Source organism: Pelmatolapia mariae, linkage group LG15 (genome assembly GCF_036321145.2).
Source record: "Pelmatolapia mariae isolate MD_Pm_ZW linkage group LG15, Pm_UMD_F_2, whole genome shotgun sequence".
Lineage (NCBI taxonomy): Eukaryota > Metazoa > Chordata > Actinopteri > Cichliformes > Cichlidae > Pelmatolapia > Pelmatolapia mariae.
This window is the reverse complement of record NC_086240.1, coordinates 663,711-676,514: the sequence shown is the minus strand read 5'-3', so window position 1 is coordinate 676,514 and position 12,804 is coordinate 663,711. Positions and strand designations below refer to the sequence as shown.

Here is a 12,804-nt window from a genome sequence, read left to right as displayed (position 1 = left end):
ACACACACACACACACGCATACACACACACACACACACACACACACACACACACTCCTGCACCATACATTAAAACACTGATTCCACCACCCACCCTGCAGTACAACACAAAGAGCTGACGTCCCTCCCCACCATCCTTCCTGTCTGCTCCCATTGGCTGAAAGGTTCAGATGCTGGCAGCGTCTCGGACCAATGAGGCGTCTCCATGGTGATGTCATGGAGGCAGCATCGATGCTGTTGCTGATGCTGTTGCCTGGCGCCTGCATCCTTGCAGCCAGACGGGGTAACCGTAGTCACCGGTTCACCATCAGCAGCGGAGAAGACGCCGTACAGAGGGGGGTAAGTCTGCAGCGCCAGACACACAGCTGCACACATCTGTGTTGCACTGTGTGCCACTTTGGGTTCTTCAGGTTAACTTTCATGGCATGAATGAGCAGTACCTGCATGTGCGTGTATTCAAGCGTGTCCGTGGGGTGGAACGGGGTGAGGGTGAGGAAGGCAGAGTGATGATGCGGCGGCAAAGGTTCCTGCTGATAGGCGACAGAAAGGGAGAGAACCGAGTGTATCGTCAAAGTGTAGAGTGTGAGACATCATTTATTATTGATTCTCCATATGTCCAAATGCAGCTTTGTGTCTGATTTAAGGAAGGAGAGGCAGACAGAGAGACCGGGGAGAAAATGGAGGGTGTTTTTATGTGTTTGTGCATAAGGCAGAGTCATACAGGCGAGGGTCTGAATTTAAAATGTGCTCAGAACCATCAGAAGTTCAGATTTGTCTTGGATGGTTGATCAGGTTTAAGTCTGCAGTTTCTTTGCTGTAGCAGTAATCTCCCAGTGAATTGATTAATATACATGCATAGCAGCTTTGTAGGAGCAGAAAAACATAACAGTACAACAATCTGTAGAGTCTAAGGAGCTCGGAAAGAAAAGCGTCTGGACTTCTTTAAGTTGCTTGAAGACGTTTCACCTCTCGTCTGAAAAGCTTCTTCAGTTCTAAGGTCAAATGGTGGAGAGTCCCAGATTTAAGCCCTATTGTCCCCCTTGGGGGACACTCCCACAGGGCTACGATGACCTGGATGACTGAGAACCTTCACAGACAACAATCTGTAAAGACAAAACCAATGTCAGAGGAATGTTTTGTCTCCGAGAGTCTGATCAATCCTGGTATTTGCTATGAAGAATGCTAAGTGATGACACAAGTACAGAGTTATTATTATTAATATTATAATATTAGAAACAAGAAATACAATTACAAGTAGCACATGAAATTCTGCTCCCATGGAAACAAAAAAACGTTCTTCTTGAGCTCAGTGCTGTGAAAAATGGAAATGAGACGACTACTGTTAGAAAAGCAAAGATCAGCTCAAGTACAAATCACAGCTGAAAGAATATGCGTGTTTGTGGTTGAGCGAGACGTGTGCTGACCATGCCGATCAATTTCAGAGAACGTTTTGAAATAGGACGATAATAAGATAAGAAGGTTTTATACAGATTTAATCGACTCTCAGAAATGATCTCCTAAACAACAAATTCAGTGAGATGAGAAGGATTTGGAGGGGAAAGTGGTTATATATGACCTATGCAGCTAAACTACAAAATAAATATAGTTTAGTGATGCTGAGAAAGAATATGAAATAAAAATGTACGTGGCACATTTATATAGAGGTTAGTAAACACACTTTAGCTACGAGCCACATTCAGCCATGCATTCATACTGTGCTGTGCTTCATTCTATAGACATAAAGCACTGTATATTAAATTTAGAATAACCAATTCATTTATTTAAATTTTATCAAATCAGTGTTCGTTACTCTAAGTCTGATCAGAAAAGTGCCCTAATATTACTTTTACCAGGTGGCTTAAAGTCTCTCAGTAATAAAACCTCTTCAGACCTGAGGAAACATATAGCACAGTCGGATACAATCTTTCTTTTTTATTGGAAAGCCAATCAATAAGTAACTGAATGTAATTTTAATGTTAAAGTGCTGACAAATATTAAATATTCTGAAATATGACAAATCATGCGTGCTGACAATGCTAGCTTAGCTTAACACAATGTCCAGAAACAAAAGGAAACATCTAGCGTGGCTCCGCTCGGTGCTAATATTGTTATTGAAGCAGCCAATAAAACCAAGAATTTATGAATGAGTTTCATACTTGTCAGTTTTTTGAGTCAGTCAACTTTTGGGGACTTTACCTCTTCATTCGGTCTCCTTGCTAAGCTAACTGGCTGTTAGCTCCATCTTTAGCGTAAAACATGAATATCATCAGTTCTTTTACCTGACTCTCTGCAAGCGGTCAAGGGAAGGATTTGTACATGTGACAACGGTCTCAATGGAGGATCAAATGAGACTGATCCAGAATCATTTGGATCGGTCATGAGGGCAAAATAAGTATTCAGTGACTAGTGACAAAAGGTTGCTGGAGGTTGATGGCTGCCGCTGGGAAAATTATAGCCAAAGCTCCGGTTACATGGGCCTAGAGACCGCTCAGTGAGCCCCGTTTTTCCCTTGCGACCCAAACATCCCTGGGAAAATATGTGTATTCCTTGACCGGTTGGCAAAAACATACATGTGATTGCTTTGGTCACTAGCATGCTGCTGTGGTTGCCTCTCGTTTACACAGGTGGTGGTTTTGTATAATCTCTGAGTTATAGTGAAACCGTGAACAGTGTGACACAAACTGCAAACGTGGACCATTTTCCTTGAAAGTAAGTAAGTGCAGCTCACTCTTTCAAGTTTTACTACCACTCAGCTAATAGTTAGCAAGTGTTTATGGCCAAACTACATTCACACTGCTAACAAACAAAGCAACCACCAGGACAAGAAGAAGGTGCAGAACCTTCAACAGATTTCAACCAGCCAGAGCAGCGACTTACAGGAAACACTGCCGACTAGTAAATGGTAAATGGTAATGGTAAATGGACTGGTTCTTATATAGCGCTTTTCTACTCATCTGAGCACTCAAAGCGCTTTTACACAACTTGTGCATTCACCCATTCACACCCATTCGCACAAGCACATCTTTTTAAGTGCTTCATAGCTAACATTCACACTCCGATGGATGCATCGGAGAGCAATTTGGGGTTAGTATCTTGCCCAAGGATATTTGGCATGTAGACTAGGGGAAGCCAGGAATCGAACCACCAACCTTCTGATCAGTGGATGACCTGCTCTACCACCTGAGCTACAGCCACCCCATGAGCTACAGCCACCCCGACTAGTTGGGGGATATACATTTTCTGATAGCAATCAGTGCTCGCTGTTGTTGTTTGGGGGTGTTGAGACAACGCCGGTCTCTGCGATTCTTTTGGTCCTGGTAGAGATCACACTGAGATGTTTCCATGTTTTACACAATCCTTTTATTACCCATTATTCTTACAGATGCATCTGGAGATCAGCACACTGCATTCCTATGCAGTCCTATACTAAAGGCTGATCTAAAGAACTCCACACAACAGTTACAGTTATAACCTCTGGTCTCCTCCCCCCGACAGTAAACACCCCCACAATGGAAATACACTAGTACAGTTGCCAAGGGTGCTGACACCTTGACCCCCATCTCCTTTTAAGGTAGTGTCCGTTTGCCCTTTGTCTGCTCCTCACCCTCAGTAACTCTTGCTTCATGCCCTGGGGGTGGAGGTTGATTGTCTTTCTGCCTTGCACCCCAGTTCTTTGTTCCCATTCCAGGCCTATTTTCTATTTTGTATAGCCATTAACCGCCATATTGTAATATTACAAGCAATCACAAACTATATTATCTTTAACTCTGATCTATATTAAGGAATCTATTCTCAACAGGGGCTTGTTTGCTTTTTTTCTTTGTTTGTTTAAGACTCTACCAATTAAGGAGCAGAGATTCAAATTCAGTGAATATCATACAGTCGTACAATGAAAAACCTCAACAGCCTATAAGGTAGCTGTCAGCAAAATTTCCCACCAACACCACCCCAAATGTTCCCACCCTCTGTCTCTCTCCCAAACTCGAAGTGACACACTCTTATTCCTGCAGGAAGCAGTGCATTGATCTGCAACCTGGGTGGTTTTATAATATGAGAAGCAGCTGTGTGTGTCCTGTGTGCGTGTGTGTGTGCATTACAACAGTGCAGCAAAGCAGTTCGTTTACTGCTTGATTAGTGTGTGTGTGCTGTGCAAAATCATGTGTTTGTCCTTGTCTGTCCCTCAGGGAACCGTGTCAGGGTGGCCAGGTGAGCCTGAGCTCACTGCAGTATAATGAGCTATCTGTCTTCCTCGGTAATGCAGGTTGTCTCATTAGGACACTTCTGTCTCTGTGTGGAGACGGACGTTCAGGCTCGCTGACAGGCTCATTTGTAGACGGACAGACAGACACTTTTTGGGAAATATGCTCATTTGCTTCTGTCTGAGTAAACGTTCAACAGGCAACTGGCATAGCTTGAAACACATCCAGCACCTTTACTGCTTGTTAGTGCATCCAGATAAAAAGCCAAAATACAATAAAATAATTTTTAGGTAGTTTCAGCTGTTTACAAACATGTTAAAGCTTTGAGTTTAGCATTTGTGTTATCTCGGTTTTGCTGATGTGATCACATTTGGATGAAAAGGTGGAGCTCGGGGAGTTATCACTATCAGCTAGCACTAGTGCTGGCAGTGTTTAGCATCATTTAATATCAATTCACCATCATATCAAATGGGATTCTAATTTATAGCAAACAACGGGCCTACAAACTGGTCGAAGACTGAGTGGAAACCACTGGTCACTAGAAAAAAATCAGTATTCCCCAACTGGTTGCATCTGGTTGAACTAATTTCCTGGCAGTCACTGTTAAAAATGGCTAAATCCTAGTCACACATCACTGGTGTGAGTGGTTGCAGGAAGTTGCTAAATTGCTAGCTTGCCAACAGGTATACAGGTTTGCTTGCTAGCAGACTGCACTCCTAGCTTGCATGGGGAATGGCAACTTGTCTACAAGCCTTGGCAACTACTCACTAAGTGGTTTCCAGTCAGCATCACACTTGGTCAAGCTTCACTACATGCGGCTGGTTTGTTAGGGAACTACAGGTGACTGTGGCGACTGCCAGTAATCTCCAGCAACCACTCAGCAACCAGTCAGGTAACACATACTCATTTGTCACTGACCAGTCTTAAGGCCAGTCACTGAGGCCTTAAGAGACTAACAGAGTGGGACCGGACATCATTAATGTGACACATGGCAGTCGTTTGTTCCTAATGTCAGAAACGACACAAGCAGGCACTCTTTAAATGTGAAATTAAGAATAACTAACAGGACTGACGAATACTGACTGTAATGGGGCCACATGTGGGGTAGACATCACTCCAAGTACATCTGACTTTCAGTCTGAAGACAGAGCACCTTTAAATTTAGACTTCACTTGTTATTTGCTTTTCTTTTATTATGTAAGGGCAAGTTTAAGGTTGGGAAAAGGTCATGATTTGGGCTACAATGTATCCCACAAAGCTCCATCCTCTAGGTTTTCAAGATGGTGAGTTCAACTATATCTAAAGGGAACAACATCATACACAGAGATCAAATATAAAAGGTGGATGTAGCCACGGTGACGTTGTCCACTGGCTGGTGGGAGCTCCGTCACTTACCTTTAAAACAAAGTGAAAAAGGTCTGAAGATAGCAAATGTCTCAATTAGGCCTGTATCAAGGACCCCAGCACACCTGTTACATGACGTTCAAATGTTGCTTTACTGTTTTCCACCTCACAGTGAGCTGGGTGTGTGGCCTCATGCCAGTGATACTGGTTCCCAGGATTTAAGCGAACGTAATTAGTGTGTGCAGTGGACCGAGGAAGGGTCAGTAAGCTGTGCAGAGCACTCCCAGAATCTAAAAGGATGAGATTATCCAATTAGCACACAAAATGTTTTAGAGCACCGATGAGGCAGATAAGTGTGTCTGTTTGGATTATCGATCAGGCTCAGTGAAACAGTTCAGAGTTAAAGAAATGATTATTCACCAGTTTGATAGAAGTTTTGATAGAGACACATTTATAGCAGCTCAGTGTTGACGAGACCATCTGAGGAGGAGGCAGAGCGATGCAGGTGGTTCTACTCTGCAGCCTTTGTGCCTCGGTGCAATCTGCTTTTTTTCAGTTGCCAAATTCATTGATAAATACACAGAATTATTGTTGAATTATGAATGATTGGATTTGTTAGGCAAAGGCGGTGTTTTAAAGGTCTGTAGAAGGTTTGCAGCAGCTTCTCTGCCACGCTCGCTCGCTGTGGCTGATTTACAGCAACACAACAAGGAAAACTTGAAGCCTCGAAAAATATGTTTGACTTGCAGCTTCTTCAGCTGGATGTTCGACTTTCTGCACAGATGATTGTTTTCACATTTATCTGATAGAGAGGGAAAGTTACTCAACACACACAAACCAAAAAAACAGTTTAGTAACCTGAGATGAACTAAAACAGCAGAGCTTCATTCTGCTGTTTGATGAACATTTTACTTTATTTTTTTTCCATTTTTAATGGTGAAACAACAACATTTAAAGTGCAGGAACACCCGACTGACTCTGAAAAAGTACAAACAAAAATTAGTATGTGTTTACTGTCTTTTTTTTCTACATGTCAGGTAACTGTTGTTGAGTTTTGTCTGAAGAGCTCTGATCTGATAATGTGAGCTTTAATTTAAAGTTTACTTCTCAGGTGGGATTTTTGCATTATGCTCCACCTTTATCTTTTTATTCTGATTCTGCTAGAGCAGCTTTGCATGAGTCCAATAATCATGACTTGGCTGCTCTACACTTTTGGCTCACGCTGTTGTCTCCTCAGCTTCTTCCTTCTCAGATTGCATCGTGCGCCCTCGATGCTCCTGCATTCAGTCCTCTCTGTCTCTGTCCCTGCACAGCTCTCTGACAGAGTGAGGAGGATCTTCAGCGTCCCTGGAGAGTTACATTTGCAGTGAGACCATGACTCTGGCAGGTAAATGCAGTCGCAGCACAAACCCGTTCACCTCACACGCCCTGCTCCTCTGCTTTAAACACTATACTGCGACTGATCTGTTCAAATATGAACGTGCAGTATTTGTGTCGTGCAGCGTGTCGTTATTATGTCCGCTGGTATGACATAACGAGGATGACTTCCGTCGTCAGTCCTCGACTGCGTGCTCATGATTCAGCTTGATCTTCTGTGTGTGTCCTCAGCCTATAAAGAGAAGGTCAAAGAGCTCCCCCTGGTGTCTCTGTTCTGCTCATGCCTGAACCCACGCACTGCAGAAAACCCGACCTACAAGGCAGAAGGTAAAAAATCTCCTTTACATGAGCGCTGGTGCTTATTAGGGGTACAGTCGCTTATAAAAGACAGACAGTAGTCTCTGTGGCTGAAGTTTGATGCTCCTCAAACTTCAGCTCTTCCTGTCTGTCTAAAACCAGGAACTTCTTCAGCAACTACAGACAAACACAAGAACATCTCATCCACAGATGTCTTATTAGATCTGCAGTAAACCCAGGCCCACAGTCAGTGCTGACGCACGCTGATTCTTTTGTCCTAATTCTGGGTCTTTCTAAATAATCACCTTTGGAGCTAAAAGTGAGCAAGAAGCAGTTTTGTTTCCCTCTATCTAAATTTGAATCTTTTTAAAGTTATAGCAGATCAGGAGTGACTGCAAACTGGAACTAAATTCTGAACATGTAACTTATATTTGAGTCTTGGCGTCATTTCTACAGAGTGAAACACTTTCTGTGTTCTTCCTCCAGATCTCTGACTAAAGTAAAGCATTCGATCTCAAAGTAAACCAGACACTCCAAATCATTTACATTTTACATTTCAGCCTAAGTTTATGCTTCAGCATCGCTCCAGCTGTCAGACGAGGTGTCCGAGTGGTCAAGGCGATGGACTGCTCGTCCACTGTGCTCTGCACGCGTGGGTTTGAATCCCATCCTCGTCGGGGATTTCTTATCCATCTCTTTGTACGTGTGTATAGTGACAATAAAATGTGTTTGCTGCTATTTAAGCAATAGATCTTGGTACATCACAAGGCACCTTTATAATCTCTTTATTGATTTTAAATGTGTTTGGTGCAGCTGACAACGTTATACTTTTACAAACGTGTGAAAGTTTGAGTTTTGAGCACATCAGTGATCATTCAGCATCCAGGCCTCTTTCCTCCTTATTATAAACGGAGTTCCCCAAGGCTCTGTCCCAGGAATATTTGATTTTATGTTTATAGCACCATCTCATTGTGTAATCATAAAGACACATTCCTCTATTTATTTATGTCACCAACTCTAAATATCTAGCTATGATTTAACTGCCTTCCAAACCATTAAAGATCTGTGAAAAGACCGAACTGATTTTAAATGCAAAAAAATTATTGATTAACCCCCTAATATGTATGAAACTGTATAAATACCCAGACATTTAGTTTGATTGGATTTTAAAGCACACGTTGACATTTTTTATTAAATAAAGTGAGTTCAGTCGGTCTGCTTACAGGGACCTCGTTTATGGACGACTCGTCTCTCCAACCTCGAGATACAGCACATTAGTCCAGCTTAAGTTGAATCATGGAGATGAACAAAACGCTGGCTTGCCTGCTGTGAGGAAGGGTTTGTGTTTGTTTATTTAAATATATATATATATATATTTAAAAGAAGCAAAAACAACCCTGCTGCTATCGCTCAGCCATCCTCCAGTACACAGAATAGACTCACTCTATGGGAAGATCTTTTTGTTCTTGTACTTTTCCCTGAACGTGTTTCCATGTTTTAAAATATAACATGATGGCGATGTTAAAGATAAACAAAGATGAGGTTATGGATTCAGCTCTGACAGTAAATGCTGCTATCCACCAACACAGATGCAGTGGACTTGGCCTGGTGCGTCATCAAAGACGTAGAAGTTATCGAGCTGAACAAACGTGCATCGGGCCAGGCCTTCGAGGTCATCCTCAAGCCCCCGTCTTTTGACGGCTTGCCTGAACTCAATGCCTCCATGCCGCAGCGCCGCGACCCATCCCTGGAGGAGATCCAGAAGAAGTTAGAGGCGGCTGAAGAGAGGCGAAAGGTGAGGGAGCGGGCGCGTCATCTGAACCGCCAGAAAACATCCGCTGTTTGTGGCTCGTTCAGCCATTGTTAAACATCTGCTAGCACTCTTTGTGTGATTTATCGGAGAGACGGAAATAGGCTTAAAATGAATGAAGGGGAAGTGGGAGGGAATATTGGAGTGAACGGAAAGAAAGAAGGAACTGAGCTGGGGGAGATGAAAAGAGGCAGATGAAAGAGCAGGGACAATCCTGTGAGGACACAAAGACAATGATTCATATTCATTCATCAGAGAGGATGGTGGAGCGAGGGCAAGAGACAAACAGGGGAAAGGTGAGGAGAGTGAAATGACTGTTAGAGAGGGAAGAGCGCTCTCTGTAAACAAGGCAATTCCAATTTCTTTGGATTTACTGGCTCACAGTGATCTAACGTATTAGTTATGAGGTTTGGCCTACCTGAGGACAAAGATTACAGGTGCTGACAACCACACACACTTCAGTTTGTGTCTGCACCCTTCAACTAGAACATGTTTGACAGTTGAACTTTGTTGAAATAGGTGAAAACTGCAAACACGCTGCTTATCACCTGCAGTCTGAGTATTGTGTAAAGCAGGGGTCTCGAACTCCAGGCCTCGAGGGCCGGTGTCCTGCAGGTTTTAGATCTCACCCTGGGTCAACACACCTGAATCAAATGATTAGTTTATTACCAGGCCTCTGGAGAACTTCAAGACATGTTGAGGAGGTCATTTAGCCATTTGAATCAGCTGTGTTGGATCAAGGACACATCTAAAACCTCCAGGACACCGACCCTCGAGGCCTGGAGTTCGAGACCCCTGGTGTAAAGGATGAGCAGCTGCCTTCACTTCTCCATCTTCCTCCAGTGCCAGGAGGCGGAGCTGCTGAAGCACCTGGCAGAGAAGAGAGAGCATGAGCGCGAGGTGATCCAGAAAGCTTTTGAGGAGAACAACAACTTCATCAAGAATGCCAAGGAGAAGCTGGAGCAGAAGATGGAGGCCAACAAGGAGAACAGGGAGGCTCTGCTGGCAGCCATGCTGGAAAGGCTGCAGGAGAAGGTAACGTGGCCGTGATTAAGCCCCGAGCCTCCCGACCGTTAGAGGAGAGGTCTGCAAACTGATCTCAATGATTGCTTTGTGTGGTTTCTCACACAGCAGACAGCCACAGAAGACCAGGGTTCATCTCCCACGTGGGACCATTATTTTTGTTTTGGGGGGGGATTAGGTAAAAATCCAGTGCTGATAATGCTGAGCAAGGTTTTTGTGGTGCTGATGTGTCATTTTAACATATGACATGTAGTAGTTCGACAGCATTGTCACAAATGTCATATTAATTTTACTTTTACGACACCAGGCCAACCATATGTTTTATATATGCACATGTATTTGTGCTTTAACTATGGAGGCAATCTGGCCCATCTTTGACTTTAGTAAAATAAAGCAGTATAAAAATGTCGTTTATGTGTCTTCTTTGTTCAGATTAGACAAACAGAACACATTTAACTTTGGAGAGACAAACTTTGCTGGCTCTCTTTTCATCCAGTCTTAATGATATTCTGGGATAACGTAGAAACTGCTTTTTATTTTGCTTTTGCTATCAGACAGGAATCAGCTCCCTGTATCAGCACACCTGTCAATCAGAAATAGCCACGCCCTTAACCTTAAGCCTGATCTGTATCCAGATGGATGAGACTGACCCACCGTAGAGTTAATATGGAAGGGACCGTTTTTGTACTGGGCTGTAAACCTGCTGTTTGGTGCAGCGTAGTTGGACAGTTAAACGTGGGGAGGAACTGTTAACACCTCTGAGCTGCTACATTATTGCAAACTTAAATTAGACTTTTTAGCAAGAGAAAAAGAAGAAAAACATTCAAAATTCAAAAGGATTTATGCAAGCTTTGAAGTTAGAGGGCAGCAGTTTTATATTTTCTCACAGCTTCAGATGAAACTTTACATTTCCTGTAAAAATCAGTAATGAAGAAGTTACACTCTGATATTTGTCCATGTGTATCGCAAACTGTGAAAATGACTCTTTACTGTCTCGTGTGTGTTATTTCTGAACCCAAACTTGTTGCCAGGCAACTTGTAGCGACACTAATGAAGTGTTGCTGGTTTTAGTCCAACACAGAGTGAACATCAACAAGTTCATGTTTTTACTGTTTCAGCTACAAAGTTACAGGCATGAGAGACATATTTAGCAAAATGTCAAACACACACTGAGAGCTAAAAATGAGGTTTTTGAGTGTAAATGAAGCAAAGCTTCAGCTGAACGTTTCTCTTCTGGTTTGGCACTGCTCACAAACCCGATCAGCAAACATGAATATTAGTGCAATGAAATAAAGTTTTTTCAGTTCTTCCCCACTCGCTCTCATTTGGCTGTTCAAACCTTTACGCTGGCGTCTCCTTCATTAATGAAAATATCTTCCTAAATGATAATGGCGCTCATGTTTCTGTGTCTGGCAGGACAAACATGCAGAGGAAGTGAGGAAGAACAAGGAGATGAAGGAGGAGGCCTGCCGGTAGACGAATGGCACGAGGGAACCGAAAGAGCGAGGAAAAAAAATAAAAAGGGGGAAAAACAGTGCATTAAAAGAAGAGCTCAACAGCAACTGGGGCAGATTTTGGTTTTCATATTTGATGTATGCTGCAATGATTCTGAACAAGCTGTATAAAGTTTAGCCACTCTTGATGTTAAATTTTCTCTTTTTTCTAAAGGAACGTGGGAGGGTGGGGAGGGACGTCAGCACTAATGTTTTCAAAGAGGGACAGCCATCCAATCATGACTAAGTAAAAAAAAAAAAGAAATTAGAGCTCCTGTTTTCTGTGTTCAGCATCAGAAGATGATTTTAGTGAAGCTGTGTTTTTTCTTGGCAACGCTTCCAGTTTGGCACAGCCAGAGACGCAGTTTCTCTCCAATTAGACTAAGTATATGATCATTACCTCATAAAACCTGAAAATCTGTGATGTGCTTTATTCACACTGGACACAGTGGTGTTGCTTCAGAGCCTCACTCAGCCATAACCAACTCCACTCTACTGAAAACCAGGATTCATTAAATACACAGGACCAGCTTTAAATATGAAAACACAAAGTGATCTCCCTGCAGGTCCACATGCTCATTCTTCTCACTGTTTCTTTCACTCCGTCTGGGTTTGTCTGTGAGTCTCACTAATGCTTTATGAATATGAAACAAATAACTGGGGGGGGGACTTTAGCTGTAGTGTAGTCGTAGATCAGTGACATGCATTTGAGTCTCTTAGAGTTAGAGCACTGATTGCACTCTTATTTCATTAAGCACAACTCAAAGCACACACGGTATTCATACAAGGAGAGCAGTGAACATACACAGTAAAAACATTCACATTACGAGGAGGTGAAGCAGTGACTGACTGCAGTTCACAGTTTGGACGTATTTCTGGCTTCGATGACCGACTTGCTTTGGTGTCTCTGATTGTTTATGGTTTTCACAGGAATTCCAACCTAAAAGATTAAAATGGGAATCAAATGTGCTTAAGTGGTTTGGTCATGCTGATTTGACTGAAGTGTCTCAAATGTTTGCGCTGTAACGGGGGAGTCGTGACATGGGCTTTGTACTTGCTGTAACTGTGTGTTGCTGTATATCTTCAAGGCTGGGTTGATTGTACCTATTTGGCATGATCAATAAAAGCAGCTTGGCTGAACTCAAACTTTCTCTTGTTTCTCATAATTTTCAGATTTGATGGTGATATTTTTGACACTGATTTCCGTGACAGGCAAACAGTGGTAGCTGGGATATCACAGCACAATCTAAATGATTGCCACT

The 12,804-nt window shown here is 42.8% G+C and overlaps 1 protein-coding gene across 2 annotated transcripts; it reads left to right on the top strand.

Moving 5' to 3' along the window:
* Positions 1-222: 222 nt before the first annotated feature.
* stmn4 (stathmin-like 4) lies at positions 223-11,930 on the top strand. 2 transcript variants are annotated; one of them, XM_063495006.1, is made up of 6 exons: positions 223-338; positions 6,856-6,929; positions 7,151-7,246; positions 8,806-9,011; positions 9,870-10,061; positions 11,466-11,930. In XM_063495006.1, exons 2-6 carry the CDS (start codon positions 6,917-6,919, stop codon positions 11,523-11,525), a joined length of 567 nt encoding a protein of 188 aa, XP_063351076.1. In that variant the 5' UTR covers positions 223-338; positions 6,856-6,916; the 3' UTR covers positions 11,526-11,930. The 2 variants fall into 2 exon arrangements, with proteins under 2 accessions (XP_063351076.1, XP_063351077.1); XM_063495007.1 differs by having other exon boundaries at positions 247-338; positions 6,780-6,929.
* The last annotated feature ends 874 nt before the right edge of the window (positions 11,931-12,804 follow it).

Excerpts from the sequence above, each read along its gene's own strand:
- stmn4 (XM_063495006.1), top strand. Across the intron at positions 7,247-8,805 it reads CCCGACCTACAAGGCAGAAG|ATGCAGTGGACTTGGCCTGG; the intron begins GTAAAAAATCTC and ends CCACCAACACAG. Across the intron at positions 10,062-11,465 it reads TGGAAAGGCTGCAGGAGAAG|GACAAACATGCAGAGGAAGT; the intron begins GTAACGTGGCCG and ends TGTGTCTGGCAG.